The sequence below is a fragment of the Ctenocephalides felis genome, unplaced genomic scaffold (genome assembly GCF_003426905.1).
Source record: "Ctenocephalides felis isolate EL2017-DRISC unplaced genomic scaffold, ASM342690v1 CF-g0.4_SCAFFOLD_03573, whole genome shotgun sequence".
NCBI classification, from domain to species: Eukaryota; Metazoa; Arthropoda; class Insecta; order Siphonaptera; family Pulicidae; genus Ctenocephalides; species Ctenocephalides felis.
In genome coordinates this window covers 24,637,664-24,660,138 of record NW_020539727.1, presented here as the reverse complement: position 1 = coordinate 24,660,138, position 22,475 = coordinate 24,637,664, and the positions used below count along the sequence as shown (strand labels likewise).

The window sequence follows — 22,475 nt, the reverse complement described above, 5'->3', positions numbered from 1 at the left end:
ATTTTTGCACTTTGCAACACTTTATTTCATTTTTTACGCAAAATTTAATACAAATTCTTTGACTTTTCAATTCTTCCATTGTAAAAATCGCCGAGCTCAGAAAAACACGTCGAACCTTAGCGACTACCACAGACAAAGTAAACAGTGAATATAGCTGAAAATTTCATCATACTTTAGGGGCATGTATACCAACACAATAAAAAAAAATTTTGACAATCAGACACTCCAGACCCGCGAAATTTAATTATTAGTAATTCCGGGTACTTTTTGAACAGACCATGTATATATATATATATATATATATATATATATATAAATTAAAAATAATTCAATTTTTTTAAACATAAGCATCGGTTCAAAAAGTATCCATATAGAGAAATAAGAGCTTTATAGTTAATTTATTAGTCGTATTAATTAATTTAAATTTAATTAGGATAAAATTAATAATTTATATAATTGTATAATTTTTTAAATTATATAATTGTTACTTATTTATTAATTAGATTCCAGGTTTATTCTATCTAGTCAAAACTAAAAGTTATCTGAATAAAATAAATGAATACAAATCTTTGTTACAAATAATATCGTATACAATTTTAATTATATATATATATATATATATATATATATATATATAGATATATATATATATATAGATATATATATATATATATATATATATATATATATATATATATATATATATATATATATATATATATATATATATATATATATATATAATATCTTTCGGATATTATCCAGTATTATCCTTGTATCAGCATATTTTAAGTAAAATAATGGATGGTTCTATTTCACGCTGAAATGGACACAACAAAAGCTCATACAGGATAAAATATGATATTTTACATCATATACGATCATATCTACTCTATGTATATATTTGAATAAAAACCAATATCACATTATTATACACGACAGGGAACATACGTTTTTCTATGGTTCTCTAAAATTAAATACAAAACTTATTATCTTTAAAAATTAAATACAAAACCAATTATTATTTTAATTTAAAGTCTACTGAGTTGCTGTAGGGTGTAATAATATTAGACAAATAAATAGATAATTTAATTTAGTACAAATTCGCCAAATATTTCATTTACTTTGGTTTAAAAATTACATCAGATATAATAAATAAATGCACTAAATTTTCCTGTTACTTCCACACCTAATTCCAAAAATTCATACAAATTGGAGCACAGTAAAAAAATTCAAACCCAAAATGCTCCATTGACTTGAGTAAATATTCCGTATCCGATAGCAAAAATATGAATTTTTGCCACAATGAAACTTCTAAATAATTTTTTGAATGAGTAAATTTTTTTGTATTGTGATTTAGTAAAGTAAAGCAAAACACGACTACATTAGTTAAAAAATAATAATCAGTCAAAGTGAATTATAGGCTAAGTTTGATGTGCGATCACTGACAGACGCATGTTGACTGTATTTTATTATATTATTTTAATTTTTGGCACATCTCAGCTGCTTTTCGGCAATAATAGCATTTTTCTCATTCATAATCATAAATATATTATATTTTAATATTGTCTTAGCCTATAAGTGAATGGAAATGTTTGGCAAATGACAGTCTCCATTTGTTTTTAATGTCAAACAATGCCTTAAATATTTTTAGAGTCAAACAATGATAAGCGTTATTTTGTAATTTTCTCTATTCATTTCTACAATCTAACTATATTTCTATAAATAAAAAAATCCTAAAAAAATCCTTAACAAACTTCAGGAAGATTTATCAAAATCCTAATAATCGTTTAGGAGGATTATTGTTTCATACGCCATTTCAGAAGAATTTTATATATATATAAGATATATATAATATAAAATTACTAAAATAAATAAATGCACTAAAATTTCCTGTTAATTTTTACTGTTTTCTGCGTGTTTTTTAGGGCAGTTTTAGTTTGTACGTCTAAAGTTGTTTAATGAATAATTAAACAATTAGGGGTGAAATTTTCGGAACAAAATGGCGTGCCGACACGAAAATAAATTACACTAAATTAATTAAAGGGATGCTCCGACGCTAGTTGGGAATAAAACGACAAACTAATGTGAAAATAAATGACAAATGTAAAAGATAGATATTAAATAAAAGATGGATAAAAGAAAGATATTTTACCCATTGTTGTTAAACCCTGGTGAATTTTATTTTATATTTGCCATCTCATTAAAACTTTAATTTAAATTAAATTACCCTGTGCAAAATATCAGTTTTTTTCATAATTAAAACTTCAAACATTATTTCTATTTTTAATTAATGGATTTTTACTTCGCGCGCACAAAATGGAATATTATATTTTAATAAGCTCGAAATGTAGAGTTTTAATATTTGAAACGATCTAATGGACTGGGTTAAAATGCTAGTTATATGTACAGTGCAACCCCGTTAAGACACCATCAAGGTTAATACGATTCTAGATAAAAAATACATAACTTAATGCGTTTACGTTCCAAAACTTTCTGAACATTTTGGCATACCTTAGAAAAAATGAATGTGTTTGTGTGTGTTTTGTATGTCCGCATTTTTCCGTCCACGTTTTCGGGCTCACGGATCAACCGTTTTGAATGGTTTAAAAAACATTCGATACCTATTGATAGGGAGATGTGCTGATTAGTTTTTGGCAAGGGCAAGTCCAGCCGTTACGGAGATACGGAGCAAAGAGTGCAGAAAATACAAATCGAGTTTTTGAGAGAACAGAGTATCGGATTTGAATGATCTAAAAAACATTCAATTTGTAATGTTCGGGAGAAGAGGTGATTAGTTTTTGGCAAAAAAAGGTCCCGCCATTTCGAAGATACAGAGCTAAATGTGCAAAAAATAGCAGTTTTAGAGTGAACTAAGCGTCCGATTTTAATGATCTAAAAAACTTCCTGCTTGTATTGACAAAACACTTACTTTTGAGGATAAAAAATTATTACATCTTTTTTTATTTGCCATAAAATATTTTTGTAATTTTGGATTAAAAATTAAAAAAATCGCCCAGGCTAAGCACAGTCTAAGCGCCACTCTGGTACAAATGTTTACCCAAGTGCGTTTAGACTGTTTATGTCTGGAGCACTTTTCCAATGAATTTTGTGAAAACTATTGAAAAATGTGAAAATGCCGCCAAGCTAAGCACAGTATAAGTAAAAATGTCGTACAGAATTATTTGCAAATGCGTTTAGACTGTGACTATACGGGAGCACTTTTTCAATTTTGTGCAAATTAGGCAACTATTTTTTTGAGATAAATTGATTTATGATTTCAATTTGATTTGCTCAGATATAACAAGATAGCAAAAATAATGCAAGTTACAGTATTTGTAATAAGATATTTGAAAACGTTTAAAATTTCTCGAATATTTCTTTACGGTACGGGAATTTCTAGCAATTTGCCTTAAGGCACGATGCCGCCATACACCACTAGTTTACTAAATAATTTATAACATTTACGTCTAGTTTTGGAAATTATCGGCAAATCACAAAGTTTTCAGGTATCCATGTATCATTTTCCCATATGTTTCGGAAAATGATCGCTTATATAATATATTACTGGGAAATGTTCGAGAGAAACTCTTCCATTAGGAGATATAATAATGGCAGAACGTGCTCTACGTTGGCTTTGTCTAAAAACCGCACGTGTCGAGGACTTTGAACCGAAAAACCGACGAAACCGACGAAACCGACGAAACCGAAACCCTGAAACTCCGAAACCGTTCGCCGTTAGTAGCCCCAAGGAAAAGTTTCGCCACGTGTATGGATGGAACATCTCTTGTAACTTTGGAAATGTTCTTGTAATATAAATATGATGTATGGTAAATTTGTTCTAAATTAAATTATCTACAATATTGTCTAATATTATAACAAGCTACAGCAACTCGGTATACTCTAAAATGAGTTTCAAAAACATACATAAAATGGACTCACAATTATTAACTTCCCGTAGGGTAAGTTATAGTAATCGTCCAAAAATCGAAATCAAAAATTTTTACATTTCTCGACGTTTTGAAGGTTTCTGAACATTTTGGCATACTTCAGAAAAAATGGATGTGTGTGTGTGTGTGTGTGTGTGTGTGTGTGTGTGTTTTGTATGTCCGCTTTTTTTCGTCCACGTTTTCGGGCGCACGGATCAACCGATTTGAATGGTTTAAAAAACATTCGATTCCTATCGATAGGGAGATGTGCTGATTAGTTTTTGGCAAAGGCAGGTCCAGCCGTTACGGAGATATGGAGCAAAGAGTGCAAATAATAGAAAGCGAGTTTTTGAGAGAACGGATCAACCGATTTGAATGGTTTAAAAAACATTCGATTCCTATTGATAGGGAGATGTGCTGATTAGTTTTTGGCAAAGGTAGGCCCAGAGGTTTCGGAGATACCGAGCTAAATTTAAAAAAAATGGCTGTTTTTGAGAGAACTAAGCGTCCGATTTAAATGATTCAAAGAACTTTCTGCTTTTTTCAACAAAACAATTGATTTTGGAAAAAAAAATTTTTTGTTTCTAATTTTTTTTCAAAAATTTTTTTTTGTAATTTTGGACTAAAAATTCAAAAAATCACCCAAGCTAAGCACAGTCTAAGCGCCACTCTGGTAGAAATGTTTACGCAAGTGCGTTTAGACTGTTTGTGTACTGGAGCACTTTTTCAATTTTGTGAAAATTATTGAAAAATGTGAAAATGCCGCCAAGCTGAGCACAGTATAAGTGAAAATGTCGCAAAGAATTATTTGCAAATGCGTTTAGACTGTGACTATGCGGGAGCACTTTTTCAATTTTGTGTAAATTTGGCAACTATTTTTTTTTGGAATTTGATTCGAAATGAAATGACGATTGTTAATGTTCTGGAGATGATAAATTGATTTATTTATAATTAACTTTCCATAGGGTAAGTAATCGCAAAAAAATCGAAAATGAAAATTTTTATATATCTTCACGTTTCAGAGGTTTCTGAATATGTTGGCATACCTTGGAGAAAATTGATGTATGTGTGTGTGTGTGTGTGTGCGTCCATGTGTGTGTGTTCGGATACAAATTTTCGTCGACGATTTCGGGAACACGGATGAAGCAATTTGAATAATTCAAAAAACATTCGATTCGTATTGATAAGGAGACGTGCTGATTAGTTTTTGTCAAAGGCAGGTCTAGCCATTCCGAAGATATGGGGCAAAAAGGGCCAAAAACGGTAACTCAGTTTTTAAGAGAACGGAGCGTCCGATTGGAATAATTCAAAAAACATTTTACTTGTATTAACAGGATGAAGATTTGATCAAATTTTCATGAAGATAGGTCTAGCGGTTTCGGAGATCTAGTAAAAAAAACTAAAAAAAATAACATTTGGCGGTCAACAATAATCATTAGACATTAGACATATGCATATCAAATTATCAGATATTTTATTGAGATTTTAACAATAAGTATAAGTTTTGTTTACATTCCTATGGGTTCCGTACCAATGTTTTTCCGTTAGACAGCGACGCGGCGCTTACGCGCTTTATATTTTGTCTCTATGCAGTTAAGGCAGTACGATTGCTTTGAAAAAAAGTTCAGATCTTCCAAAATATGTCAAAATGAAGATAACATTTTTTCCAAAAAAAAATTTTTACAAAAAAAATTGTTTAAAAATTTTTTTAAAAAAAAAATTTTTTTTTCAAAAAAAGTAATTTTTTGTCCAATTTAAAATTTCTAAAAAATCTTATTTTTTCGAAGTAAAATTTTTTCAAAAATGTTAATCGTTTTTAAAAAAATAATAATTTTTGGCACGGGAAGTTCCAGCAATTTGCCTTAAGGCACGATGCCTTAATTGCCTTAAGACAGAATTCCACTTACAGCTAGTTTATTACTAGATGACCCGACAGACGTTGTCCTGTACCCATGCCTACAATTTTTTAAAATAATATACTAATACTTACCGTTTACCTAAAAATAATAATTATTGTTTTTTAAATTACTCTTCACGCCATAATGCATATACATTTATAATATCAGCGATGTTAAATATAGAACTGCTTTAAATAAAATGATGAGTCTCAATTCCCACACTTTATCCGAAATTGAAGTCTTTTAAACGGTATAACATAACCATAACCATAACATAACACTATTACTTCATGTTGGATTAAATTAATTAAATTTTTTATTATTTAAGATATCCAAAATTGCATCTTAAACTTTTCCTAATCGATATCGTGAGGGCCGAATTGTATGTATTCATCTTTACTTTCCCATTTGTTGTCATAAAGTGAAATTTTTACGAATTTTAAAAATATAGTGGAAAGATTAGTAACAGATGCAAAGAAATTATATATTCAAAAAAAAAAAACTTTGTTGAAAATTTAGTATCCGAATCTTGTGTTGGCGCCCCCTAAGGCGTGCGCTCGTATTTTTCGCATGCATCGCATTAAAATTAGATGCGGCCCTGATTAATATTTAATTTCATATTTTAAGTGAATTGATTTGATATATCCTGTTCATATGTGTATCCTTCAATCTGCCAAATATATACTGTATTTTATATGATTTTAATTTCTGGCACATATCAGCTGCTTTCTGGCAATAATAATGTAGGCATTTTATTTTTCTTATACATAATCATAAATTTATTATACATATTCTAATATTGTCTAGGTTCATAAGTAAATTGAAATTTTTGGCAGATGATAGTTTTTATTTGTTTTCAATGCAAACAATGACATGTCGTTTTTTTGCAATATTTCCTATTTATTTCTACAATACTGCGCATACATCCCAGTACTTTATAATCACATACATCCTAGAAAATTTCCTTAACAAACTTCAGACGGATTTATCAAAATCCGAATAATCGTTTAGAAGGAGTATACAGTGAGTGCTCGTAATTTAATATGAACTTTAAACAATAGCAATAAAGCTCAAATTGATTCTAATATTGATTTTAGATAGAAAACTTTTGTATGTGAAAAAGAAAAGGGCTGTTTTTAGGGTTTTTCCGGCAATTATTCGATTTTTTGAAAAAGAATTGGCCAAATTGGTACAGGCGTTGTTGACTTATGCGCTTACCAACACATTTTGCGATTCATTTTTATATATGATATCTTTTATAACTTTTGAAACGTTTTAAATTTAAAAGAAAATTAATATAATTAATAATTTTACCATGTATTTTCATAATTAAATTTGATTTAGTAGTTTTGGTTGTCATTTTTTGTAAGTTCTAAGAACACTGGTGACGTATGGGGTTTTCCATCGAAGCATATGATGAGTCATACATGTATATATATATATATATATATATATATATATATATATATATATATAACGACAAAAGTCCTCCTAAACCATCACAAAGGATATGTCTAAAGTGCTCTCCTTCGCCGTAACCTGATAATGGATCGAGTGCATTTTATTATTATGAAAGAGCAAGAAATTAATTCAATTAATTCTACGACAAAAGGGGATGAAGCGAAAATTATACATACACAACCCTCTACACACACACATAAGAACTCTACTATGTAAAGGAAACTGGGTTGGATAAAATGTCTTATTTACGATAATATTAAAGGTACATTTCTAAAAATTTAAGTACTGCAAAATGTAAATAACGGACAATTTTCGAAGGTATAGAAATTATATGGAATCGAAAGACCATGGAAACTAGTGGTGTATGGCATCGTTCCTTAAGACAAATTGCTAGAACTTTAATGAAATATTCGAGAAATTTTAAACGTTGTCAAATCTATTATTACAAATACTGTAAATTTCATTATTTTTGCATTATCTTGTTATCAAATGTAAATCATAAATCAATTTATCTTCAGAACATTATCAATCGTCATTTCATTTCGAAGTCAATTTAAAAAAAATAGTTGCCAATTTACACAAAATTGAATTGAAGTGCTCCCGTATCGTCACAGTCTAAACGCATTTGCCAATAATTCTGTGCGACATTTTCACTTCTCAAGACATACTAATATTGTATTGTAGGATTATAATATAATAAATTTTCTTTAGAATTGTGTATAATAATGTATATTGTTATTAACAAAATTTGTCTCAAAATTTAGTTTCAAATGCAAATTTGATATTTTTAGTATTATTCTTAAGGTACAATTTTTTACTTCTTATCAAATTACTTACTCACTGTGCGTAGCTTGGCGGCATTTTCGCATTTTTCAATAGTTTTCACAAAATTGGAAAAGTGCTCCAGTATATAAATAGTCTAAACGCACTTGGGTAAACATTTGTACCAGACTTGCGCTTAGACTGTGCTTAGCCTGGGTAATTTTTTCAATTTTTAGTCCAAAATTACAAAAATATTTTATGGAAAAGTAAAAAAGGTATAATAATTTATATTTATCCTCAAAAGCAATTGTTTTGTCAATACCATCAGAAAGTTTTTTAGATCATTTAAATCGGACGCTTAGTTCACTCATTTTTTGCACATCAAGCTTTGTATCTTCGAAATGGCGGGACCTGCCTTTGCCAAAAACTAATCAGCACATCTCTCTATCAATAGGGATCGAATGTTTTTTGAACCATTCAAATCGGTTGATCCGTGCGCCCGAAAACGTCGACGAAAAAATGTGGACATACACACACACATCCATTTAGTTTCTGAGGTATGCCAAAATATTCAGAAACCTTTAAAACGTCGAGAAATACAAAAATTTTCGTTTTCGATTTTCGGCCCATTACTGTAACTACCATACGGGAAGTTAATAACCAATAATGACAATAATATTTGCCACTTTTCGATAAATAACGTGTTCCTTTACCCCCGACCCTCAGTGTAGGGGATTTTTTACGACGTTCGTCGTAATGCGTTTGTCGTCGTCTGATTCTAAAAAGCGTAGATAGAGCCTTCAAGGTCGGATCCTGCCTGGTGGCAGCGGTGATATTAATATCGACCGTAGCCTCTCTCTCTCTCTCTCTGTGTGCGAGTAGTGCTACGTCACGGCGTAGCACTCGCTACGACGCCGTAGTCTCGTAGCCAGTAATAGTGTAATGGAAGGGAGGACGGCCATTTTGACTCAAATACGGAGAACTCATACAGACATATATATATATATATATATATGTGTGAAATTTTTAGAATAAAACTAGTGGTGTATGGCATCGTGCCTTAAGGCAAATTGCTGAAACTTCCCGTACCGTAATGAAATATTCGAGAAATTTTACACGTTTTCAAATATATTATTACAAATACTGTAAACTTTCATTATTTTTGCCATCTTGTTATATCCGAGCAAATCAAATGTCAATCATAAATCAATTTATCTCCAGGGGGCACGGCCAGCCACTCAAATGTAGAGATCTTACAGAGGTTCCAAAATAAAATGCTTAGGCAAATTGACAACGCACCTAAATACACCCACAACTGGTTACTCCATGATGAACTGGGTCGTCTCTTTTATTAGAGACGAGATTCCTAGATTTTGTCTAAAGTATCGTAACAGGCTCACCTTTCACCCAAATAACCTTGCAAGAAAGCTGTTAGAACCATTCTAATTCAGAAGACTGAAAAAGAACTACACCAACGACTTGTTTTAGGTTTAATAATAAGTACTAATAAGTACTAATTTCTATTTTTCTTTGTGTTTTTCTTTTTGACAATCTATATATCATACTGTAAAGAACTGCATCACTGGATGCAGATCTTAGCTTTTTCTTTCTTTGTACAATTCTAAGCCATGCAATTGATTTTATATCTCCTGTAGATAGATGATCAAATAAATTTTTTATTAAAAACAAATTATCTCCAGAACATTAACAATCGCCATTTTATTTCGAATTCAATTGAAAAAAAAAATAGTTGCGAAGAACTGCTTCAAATAAAATGATGATTCTCAATTCCTACAGTTAACATTTTAATTATTCCTTTAACAAATATTAAAATATGTTCAATAAAATTGAATATTAAAAATTAAACACTGCAATTTATAGAACAAATTTATTTCCAATAGCTCGATTTATTTTAATGCCAAGAGTTATACAATATTTTTAGTCTGTATGTATGAATGAATGATTTTTTGTTTATTCACGACTAAAACATTGATTTTCCAAATTTATCACACAAAAAATCATCGTCTGCCTTTGTGATCTATTCGTGGTCATAGCATGAGATACACGTGTTGAAAATTGAAATCTTTTAAAAGGTATAACAAATTCAGAAAGAATTAATATATAGTATTCACGGTAAAGGTACAATATCATCTTGGATTTTTCTACCCAAAATAATTGCTTCAATAATGTTGCCTATAATTTTTATAATTTCGTTACTTTATTTTAACTGGCTTTTAGAAATTTTAATATCTAATTTACATTTTTCTCACTACTCTATATATATTATTACTTAAGTTCATATTTGAAGTGAATTAATTTGTCAAATCCTGTTCACATATGCTCTATTCAACCTACGATCAACAAAATTATTGCAGTGAATGGAGAGGAAAAAAGCGTGTGCCCTGCGAATTTTTTTACTGTGCTCCAATTTGCTAGATATTTTGGAAATAGGCTAAACTTAATCTTAAGTTCAGAAGTGAAATCCCTGCATTAATTGGATTATAACCATTTTAATTCTGATTCTATCAAAACTTGTAATGTACTATTTTACAGGTAATTAAATGAGCTACAATTTTTTCTATCATAAATTTTACCGTAACTTCTCTTATTTTGAAACGACGAAGGGTTAAAGGGCTCGAAAGACACTCTGGTTGGACAGCCGCGCACTCTTCAAACAATTATAACTCTATCAATATTAATAATAGCAATAAAGCTCAAATTGATGCTACGTTTTAGTTAGAAAACGTTTATATGTGAAAAAGAAAATGGCTGTTTTTTGGGTTTTTCCGGCAATTATTCGATTTTTTTGCATCCTTAGACTTGAACGAACATTTTAAAAAAATTGGCCAAATTGGTCCAGGCTTTGTTGTTTGTTGTTATGGCGCTTACCAACACATTTTGCGATTCATTTTTTATTATATCTATTATATAGATTTAGTTCACTAAATTGTTTCCCTATAATGCTTCAGATTTAGGATTTAGTTTGATGAAGCACGATGGATGAATCTTGGAATATCACTCAAATCCTATCATATATATATACATATATATATATATATATATATATATATATATATATGTGTGATATAATATTATTATATAGAGTAGTAAGAAATCCATGAATTGTTTCTTTGTGTAATATGTGGGACAACATCATAAGACTTTACACTTGAAAGATCACAGAACCATATATATTACAGAGAATAAGCTTTCATTGAAAACGATTATATCGAATATATATATACATATATATTAACAAAGTCTAATAATCGGGCATAACATAACTATTTTAGTTTTTTATTGATGTTATGCCCGATTATTAGACTTTGTTAATACATATGTCAACATCAAATTCAGAATCATACAAAATACATATATATATATATATATAAATATATATATATATATATATATATATATAGTTTCAAATATTTAGGGCAGGCAACGAGGACATCCTTCTATCTATTATCCAGCTGGTATTAATGAGACAATCAATATACTTTTCAAACAAAAATGCTATCAATCAAAATTTAAATACAAACGTATAAATAAAATAGTAATAAATAGATACATTTCATCTTCAGGTTACAAAAAAAATTATTTGTTTTAATTAATTTTAATTTAATTTTAATTATTTTAATTATTTAATAAGAAAAATGAATTAAGAGAACAGTTACAATTTATTTAAAAAATCATTAAATTAAGAGGCTGAGAAATTTATTTGGTAGTCGTATTTGAGTATAAACATCTAACACTATTTATTAAACTGTGTATATATTTCTTATTTAATTTTTTTTAATTACAATATTTATTACAACTGTTAAATAATTAACATCTAGCAATAATGATAAATAATAACATAAATTTAAATAAATAAGGGTGCAAAGGATAGAATTTACATGAAAATAATATTCGTAATATGATGATTTAATATAAAATAGAAGCAAACAATAATAAAAATAAAATTAATAAATAATATAAATAAAATTTCTAAATAATAAAATAATACTAGAAAAACAATAAAATATAACAAAATAACAATATTAGAAATAACAAGATAATAATAATAATAATAATAATAATAATGTTAGCGTTTACAAATGGCTTTTTATGAGATCATTGGGAATTTATTATTAGTTTCTTATTTAATAATTATGCAAAATTGCAAAAACTGTTTTTAAAAAAATAATGTATATGCTCTTCTTAGTTACAGATTTATTATTATATTTTATTCTATAATTTATTATTTACAATTAATATATATACATATATATATATATATATATATATATATATAACTTTCAATAAGTAATAAAAATGTTTACATATAAAATTATAAAACAATTCATTGTTTCAGAATTAATCATAAATTTTTATCGTACTAATGTTTTCGTTCGTTATATTATTATTCTGATAAATAATTTAAATAATGGTGCCAAATTTAAACAAAGATAACAATTTAAATAACAAACTTTGTTATAATGATATATTTTTGCACAAAATTGTTTAGAAATAGTATATTTATACAAGATTATTTAATCATTATGAATACTAAACATATGATTCATATAACGAAAATATTGTTTTATGAAGTGGATAAATATTATAGGAGTTAATAATATATTAGTATGATAAATTTGTAAGCAGAATTTAACATAAATCTCAAATTATCCATGAATTAATATTATTAACTGCTTTTTTAGTGTCAAATAATAATTTTTGCTATTATTTTGCTAGTTTCAAAAATAAATTCAAATTATTATGGAACTAAACTTTTTTGATCTGAATCTTTATAATTAATAATAAGTAAATAAATGATTAAATACATAAAATTATTATTTTCACACAATCTATTTAACAAAATATTTGTATCTATTATGTCTAATAAATATATTAAAATAATATATTTATTAATGAATAAATACCAATATTTCGTACATACAAATAAATCCAAATTTTCCGGTGGAGCCGCCGAACATATTCCGGCAATATCCGCTTCCGGAGGCGAATCATCCGGAAATTGATTCGATTATGACGTCATATGTATATATATATATATATATATATATATAAACAATGAAAACTTTTCAAACAAACATACATACAGATTTTAAACTGATTTCCATACGTTCCAGTTTAAGCTTTCTCCTAAATACAAAACATAAAAAAATCAAAAAAACTATCAAAATATCACTACAAGTGTACAAATTGTAAATTAATTATATACTTATTTCAGACTAAAATACTAACTAAAATAAATCATTATTATTATGCCATATGATAAAAAGTAATTAAAAAAGGTGTAAATAATATTTTTGTTTAAATAATATGCATCATGAATTGAAGGTATTTAAATAAATTGTTTAGAAATATATAAGTATAGCTATATACATTATATTAACTAAAATAAATTAGGTGACAATAATTAGTATAAAAATTATTTACAAAATACCGAAAACTCAAAAATTGCATGCACATATACCCTCACTCAAGTTATTGATTCAGATTTTTATTTTATGCAAAAAATATATAACAAAATAATTTCAAAATATTTTTAATTAACCCAGTAGACGATGCAAATCTCTATTTTACTCATAATATAATTTAATTTATCTCTTATTATATTATCTACAAAAAAAGCTCTGAACCATTTCTATAAAAATTATTTAGAAAATACAAAAAACATGTACATGTATCTTTGCTCAAGTTATTCAAGTATTTTTTTCATTTTATTTTTCCTATTGCTATATTTAATTTTAATTATTGTTATACTGCTTTACTAATCTATAATAAATCATTCCAATCGATTAATTAAGTCAAAATTATTATATTTTCATTTTTCTACAAATGTCCCATTTAAAACCGGTACGCCAAATGTGCTTTTAACCTAAAACTAGGCTTCGTTTTAGGTTAAAGTGCAAAGAGGCGTACCGGTTTTATGTGGGACATTTGTAAAAAAAATGAAAATATATTAATTTTGACTTAATTAATGGATTAAAATGATTTATTATGATTTAGAGAAATAGTATAACAATGAAAAAAAAATAAAATATAGCAATAGGAAAATATAATAAATGAAAAAAATACTTGATTAAATCGAATAAAGATACATGTACATGCTTTTTGTGTTTTCTAAATATTTTTAATATAAATGGTTTAGAGTTTTTTGTAGATAATATAATAAGAGATAAATTAAATTATATTGTGAATAAAATAGAGAAATTAATTAAAAATATTTTGAAACTAATTTTTTATATATTTTTTAAATAAAATAAAAATCTGGATTAAAATTTCACAATTGTCATAAAATTTGTCATTTATTAACTATAGTAGTTATAGTAATGGGACGAAAATCGTAAATGAAAATTTTTGCATTTCTTCACGTTTTAAAGGTTTTTGAACATTTTGGCATACCTCAGAAAAAATTGATGTGTGTGTGTGTGTATGTATGTATGGATACAATTTTTTGTCCACGTTTTTGGGCGCACGGATCAACCGATTGGAATGGTTAAAAAAACATTCGATTCCTATTGATAGGGAGATGTGCTAATTAGTTTTTGCCAAAGGCAGGTCCAGCCGTTTCGGAGATACGGAGCAAAGAGTTCAGAAAATAGAAATCATATTTTTGAGAGAACGGATTATCCAATTTGAATGATCTAAAAAACATTCAATTAGTAATGATTGGGAGAAGTGTTTATTAGTTTTTGGCAAAGGCAGGCCCAGCCATTTTGAAGATACGGAGCTAAATATGTAAAAAGTGACAGTTTTTGAGAGAACTAAGCGTCCGATTTAAATGATTCAAAGAACTTTCTGCTTGTTTTAACTAAATAATTGCTTTTTGAAAAGAAAAATTGTTTCAATTTTTTTTATTCAAATTTTTTTTCAGATTTTAATTGTAGTTCTGACTATAGTTTCAATATACTTTGAACAAATAATTTCAACTTTGCAATTCAGTTTATATAATTATTATAAATATTAGACAATGTTACAATATTAATAATAATCTATATGAGAGCATTTAATATTCCTCCTCCTTAAGTTACGGTATAGGAAGTTCCAGCAATTTGCCTTAAGGCACAATGCCATACACCACTAGTTCAAATACTTTTTGTTAAATTACGAAATATATACAAAGATTGATTGAATAATACATAGATTGTCAGATGTTTTCTTCGTCCATGTACTAATTTAATATAATTATATCTTATTCCAAATAATGTATTACTATATCTATTATTGTATTTGTTTTTTGTATTTATTTTCATAAATATTGTTATGTGAATTTTTTTTGGGGGAAAATTTTCTATTCTTCATTTTTTTGTCACACATTTATGTCACAACTTTTATATTTTAAATATTAACTATTATATTACCAGATATGGTGGATAATACACCTACAGGTAAAAATCGAAACGAAATAAGAAATATTATGTATATATTTATATTTACTGAAATATATTTATTATTATTATTATTATTATTATTACTATATCTATTACCTATTTTCATCATTTTTTTCTATTTTTCAGGTTTATCCAAACCGAGACATAACGAATATTGTGGAATCATCTCATTACCTAAAAGTGAGCGGTTGGTGCCGTTTGGGAGCAACAAATCAGGCCAAATGTAAAGCCGCCAGATGGGTCAAACCTTTCAGATGTCTTGGTAAGTTTAAGAAAAAACATTATTTAATCGTAATAAATTGATAATTATTATTTAAACAACGACTTGCCGGTAGGGTAAAGGATTGATGTCGCGCCAACGTGAGGGATTGGTGTTTGTAATTAATAAAGTTCAAAGTAGTTTTATTCAAAACTTTAATATTGGTGTATATAAAAGTGTTTCCTAGGGAATGTTGAAATTTTATCTAGTTTCACCCTATCTAACTGAAAAGTGGTGGTTCCATATGAAATTTTTGACAAAAACCAAAAAAATGTCCCGAGTTTTCTATACTTACTGCTTAAAAATGAAATATCGAATTCAAAGTCGTTTTATTCAAGATTTTTGAATTCAGTTTTTTCTCATCATTATAAATAAATATTAAATATTTAGTATATATCATATACGAACTTTACGAATCATCCTATCCCATGCAATTTTTTTCTAATTATTCCCTAACCCTTTGCTCTTTACCATTTCGTTTACGAAACTTTTGCTCCATGAAAATTTAATCTAAACTTTTCGTGGTAATTTGTATAAAGGGTTCAAAAGTTATAAAAGATATTATGAACAATGCACAAATAATATGTCGCTTGCAAGACATGTCTAAAAATGTTCTACTCGTAACGCACTTCTGTATTCAATTACTTTTTCAAAGTATACCGAGTTGCTGTAGAGTGTTATAATCTTTGACAAAAATGTAGATTATTGAATTTCAAACAAATTTTCCAAACACTTCATGTAAATTCATCGAATATTTCAAAAGTTACAGAAGTTACATAAAAGGAGTGCACTTTCTACGCGTCAGAATTATATTAAACAATGGATATTCAATCACAATTTTAAAGTATACCGAGTAGCTGTAGAGTGTTATGATCTTTGACAAAAACGTAGATTATTCAATTTTAAACAAATTTTCCAAACACTTTATGTAAATCCATCGAATATTTCAAAAATTACAGAAGTTATATGAAAGTAGTGCACTTCCTACGCGTCAGAATTATATTATACATTCAATATTGTTTTAAAAGTTGCTTTAGAAGAATTTTGTTATTAGATTATATTATAATTTATATAATTTTGAACAAATTTGTCAAATATAATATTTCGTTTATAATAAACTAACGGTTTTAAACTTACATAAGATTTTAAAAATAAGTGCAAAACGATGTTGTAAGTCTCGGATTAATATTAAATTTTCTGGAGCGATTTTAAAGTATACCGAGTTGCTGTAGGTACTGATGATGTTAGATAATATCAAAGATAATTTAATTTCAAACAAATTCACCAAATATTCCTTTCACTACGATCCAACAAATGCACAAATGTCAATTAATTCAGATGTGTTTCATGAGAGATCTTCCATGTCGAAATTAACACCTCAATATATTCTGATCCTCGTCTTTGCATCAAATAGGGGAAACGGGGCAAACAGGGTGTAATATATGGGATTTGTGCCTCTGGCAATTGCTCGTCGGAGTCAAATGGTAAATAGACGGAAAGCCGAGGTAAATAAACCCTCACACAAACACTTGGAAATGGATACCTGTAGTTGCATTTAAACCTGTAACATTTGAACGGTTTGTGTAAATTAAATTGAGTATTTGGGAAATTTGTTTAGAATTCAATTACCTATAATATTGTCAAACATTATCAGTACCTACAGCAACTCGGTATACTTGAAAATCGTACTTAAAAATAGAATATTAATCCGAACGCTCGAGTGGCTTTAATTCGGAAACAGCGTCATGCATTTATTTATTGCATCGCCTGTAACTTTTAAAAGATTCATCTAATCGGAACAAAATATTAGGCAAATTTATGTAAAATTGAATAATTAACATTAGTTTCTAATAACCCAATGCTCTACATCAACTCGTTATACTTTAAAATTGTAAATCTTTCAGTATATCTTCTATAACTTTTAAACCATTCGATTAAAATAAATGATGTATTCAGAAATCTTTTACAAGATTGAATAATCTCAAACTTATTCTAACAACAAAATGCTCTACACCAACTCGGTATACCTTTATTGTACGCTCAAAAGTATTTAGAGGGATCTGATTTTGTTTCCGGAGTCATTTATCATTCAAACGAAATCTGCGTTTTGTTTTAACTTTAATGTTTTTTTATTTCGTATTCATGGCAAAAGTTTGTTAAAAAGTCGACACGAGCCGAAAAGTTCGAGAAAATCGATTTAAACAGCTCGAAATGCGTCACAGAACAGGGAAAGCCAATTAGGATGAACACAGGGCCGGATTTAATAAAAGAAAATCGCCCCTGAAATAACTAATCCTTGAAATATTGAATCACTTTTGATTTTTAATTTTAATGTTATTTTTAACGTCCTTTTTTAAGATAATTTTGTTCTAAATGTTATTAATTATTATATACAGTCTTTATGTAAATTTTATTAGCTTTCTGGTGATATATATAATTATATATATATATATATATATATATATCACCATATATATAATAATATAATAATAGGGATGTATTCTAATAAATTTCAATAATAATATGCAAATTATAGAAAAATGTTCTAGAAGAAGTCGAGCTTCATCTTTCATTTTCAATTCATGCAAATCCATCGAATATTCGAACTGGCTCATTTAACTACGATTTTTTTAAGATAAATTTGTTCTGAATGTTATTAATTATTTTATATACACTGACAGCAAATTTATTTAGCTTTTCATTGATATATAATAACAGGAATGTATTCTAATAACTATTAAAGATATAAGACTAAATATAAAAGTGTAACTAAATATACTACGTCGATGTAAAGAGTTACATTTTTCTAGTTTTAAGTTTATAACTTTTTATATAATCAAGATAAAAAATATACATCTTCATAAGATAGATACTAGATAGATAAATTATCTTTACAAATGTGAAGATAAATCTTGAATTAAATAGTTATAAAAAAAGTTACAACGGTTTGAAAGTTGTCTTTATCCTAATACTTTTATCTACACAGCTCTCCTTCAGTTTGCACATTAATTTCATTGGTACGATTTTTCTTGAATCATTTATTATATATATATATATATATATATATGTATATATATATATATATATAAATGATAATCGATTCCTGTTTCTATTATCCTTTATCCTGGCAAAACGTCCTTTTTCTCCAAGACGATTTCTTTTCTCTCTGACAGAAGAAAATCTTTATTCAATTCGGAATTTTAAAAACGTGACTTTGAGGAATTTTTTAATCTAAAAATATCTTATTACAAGAATTATTATCTTAATTCGATTTTAATGATCGACTGGGTAAAAATATATATGTGGGATTCTGGAAATGTACGATAATATATATCTTATATATACAATTCTTCTGTAATGGCGTATGAAAGGATAATCCTCCTAAACGATTATTCGGATTTTCATAAATCTTCCTGAAGTTTGTTAAGGGATTTTTTTAAGATTTTTTGATTTATAGAAATATAGTTAGTTTGTAGAAATAAATGGAAAAAATTACAAAAAAACCGCTTATCATTGATTGACATTGAAAATGTTTGAGGCATTGTTTGACTTTAAAAACAAATGAAGACTGTCATTTGCCAAACATTTCCATTCATTTATAGGCTAAGACAATATTAAAATGTAATATATTCTTGAATATAAATAAGAGAAATAGAATGTCTACATTATTATTGCCGAAAGGCAGCTGAGATGTGCCAAAAATTAAAATAATATAATAAAATAGAGTCAACATCCGTCTGACAAGTGATGCGTGTGGCGTTTGTGAAATGTCAGTTCAATACAATTACATACTCTATATTAAAATTCAATTTGACAGATTATTATTTTTTAACTAAACCTTAAAGAAAAATTAAAAGCGCTGTTAGCTAATATCTTCAGAAATATACATTTTAACAAAAATAATGAAATGACCAAGATTATATAAATTAATATTTTAATAAATCTCTGTTTTATAGTGTTCTAGGAACAATATTAAGCTATATATGAAAATGGGGTTTTATAGTCCTCAAAATAAGCTTTAAAATGAGTATTTCTGCATTTAAAATGAGTGAGCTATCATGCAAATAAAAGACGCATACAATGTTTTTTTTTCATTTGAATCAAATAGTTAATGAGTGTCATTTCCACCAAACTTAAAAATAATCGTATTATATCTAGAATTAACTTGGTTTAAGAGATCTTGATGGATTCTAGAAAATACCATAACTTTGATACAAACAATTTTCAAAAATTCTATTGAAAAAAATCTATTTAAAAAAAAACAGCCAATTTCTCATTATTATTTCGAGCCCTATCTCTGAAAGAATAAAAGATACGGATAAAGCTATATAGATATAAAGGTATATATAGAAAATTCAAGGTTTTTTCCTGACTAATTATTGCTTTTTATTATTTTTTTGTTACACAAATATTGTTAGAGTTATGATTGTTTAAAAAGTGCGCGGCTGTCCAACCAGAGTGTCCTTTCGAGCCCTTTAGCCCTTCGCCGTTTCAAAATAAGAGAAGTTACGGTAAAATTTATAATAAAAACGTTGTAGCTCATTTAATTACCTTCAAAATAGTATATTACAAGTTCTGATAAAATCAGAATTAAAAGAGTTATAATCCAATTAATGCCGGGGGTGGTGACGGAGTGTAAATTGTTTTCACTTCTGAACTTAAGATTAAGATTTGGCATATTTCCAAAATATCAAGCAAATTGGAGCAGAGTAAAAAAAAATCGCAGAGCACCCGCTTTTTCCTCTCCATTTACTGCAATAATTTTGTTGATCGTAGGTTGAATAGAGCACATGTGAACAGGATTCGACAAATTAATTCGCTACAAATATGAACTTAAGTAATAATGTATATTGAATTATTAGTGAGAAAGGTGTAATTTAGATAATAAAATTACTGAAAGTCAGTTAAAATAAGGTACGAAATTATAAAAATTATAGGTAACATTATTGAAGCAATTGTTATGGGTAGAAACATTGAAGGTGATATTGTACCTTTACCGCGAATGCCATATATTAATTCTATCTGAATTTGTTATACCTTTTAAAAGCCTTCAATTTCCAATACGTATATTTTATGCTACAAATCCCAAAGGCAGGCGATGATTTTTTGTGTGAAAAATTTGGAAAATCAATGTTTTAGTCGTGAATAAACAAAAAATCATTCATTTATACATCTAAATCTACAGGTATGACTAAACATATTGTATTACTCTTGAAACTAAAATAAATCGAGCTATTGGTAATAAATTTGTTCTATAAATTGCAGTGTATAATTTTTAGTAAACAATTTTATTTTACATATTTGTTAAAGGGATAATTAAAGTGTTAACTGTGGGAATTGAGAATCATCATTTTATTTGAAGCAGTTCTACATTTAACATCACTCATATGGTGGTGTAAATAGTAATTCGAAAAATAATAATTATTATTTTTAACTGAACGGTAAATATAAGTATAGGATATTAAAAAAACGTAGATGTGGGTACAGGACAATGTCTGTCGGGTCATCTAGTATACATACATATATATATATATATATATATATATATAGGAGAAAATTCGCATTTGCGAAACACCCTTTCGAGTTCCGGAAAATTTTATCGATAAAGAGCTTCTTCCGCTTAAATGATGTCATTACATATACATGAAGCACGGTTACATTTTTGGAAAATAATTCATATCTTCTAAACTATTTGTATAAAGTAACTAGTGTATTTGGCAAATTTGTTCAAAATTAAATAATAAACAAAATTGTCTAACACCCCAAGACCCTACGACAACTCGGTATACTCATAAACGTTAAACTCTCACCTTATCCCATTATCAAATTACAAAACCATAACTCCTCCACCATTACGACAATCGTCGACGTTTATACTCGTAATATGTAGTTGTACTATATATAGTATAGTACAAGTTCCCCAAGGAACCATGATCATGATCATCATCATCATCATGATCGTCATGGTAACTTTGTGCCAACTCCACATATGTACTGAGGAGATAATTGCATTCGACTTCTAGGAATAATATGAAGGAGTAGAAGTAGGAGTTGCCTCTGAGTCTCATTAAACACAATTCGAGGAATAATACGGCGGAGGAATTGAATTTGCTATATTTGTGTACATTTATATCAACACAATTAATGAGTAAAAAATAAACAGAAGAATCACATTTATATGCATACTACTTACAGAAATAAATTTGTAATTGCTAATCCTAAGAGTAGTGGAATAAAGAAGGAATTTTTATCTCTAAAGTCATACAGAGTAGATGTAGAGTATTATAATGTTAGACAATGTTGTTTAGTGTTTAATTTTGAACAAATTTACCAAATACAGCAGTTGCTTTAAATAAATAGTTTAGGATCTACAAGTAATTTTATACAAAAATTTACTTCTGATTTATGGACGTCATAGGTTGATACTAGGGAATGCAATACCGTATACCGGTATACCGAATTACCGGTAAACCGCCCTATTTTTCGGCGGTATTTTTACCAATATTTACCCGAAAAATACAGATATTTTCGGTAATTTTACATAAGCGCTATTTGATACATAATACCCTAAAGTTTAAATTTCTCGGAACAAATGTATCTTCAAATTCCATAATCGCATAAACAGCTATATCTTAAAGTGATTATATAGGATAAACAAATGTCAAATATTTTCATTAAACTGAATATTTATTACTTTACTAAGGGCTTCATATCGTGTTACAATAAATAGAATTGGACTGATAGATAATGATGTTTGTTTCAG

The 22,475-nt window shown here is 27.7% G+C and overlaps 1 protein-coding gene across 1 annotated transcript in view; it reads left to right on the top strand.

The window, feature by feature from the left end:
• The window catches only part of LOC113389131 (amyloid-beta-like protein), a 71,015-nt gene that overhangs the window by 30,004 nt on the left and 18,536 nt on the right, over positions 1-22,475 (top strand). The window contains exon 3 of the mRNA XM_026626184.1: positions 15,580-15,715. Within this exon, the coding sequence (XP_026481969.1) occupies positions 15,580-15,715 (136 nt within the window). The remainder of the gene's footprint in view (positions 1-15,579; positions 15,716-22,475) is intronic.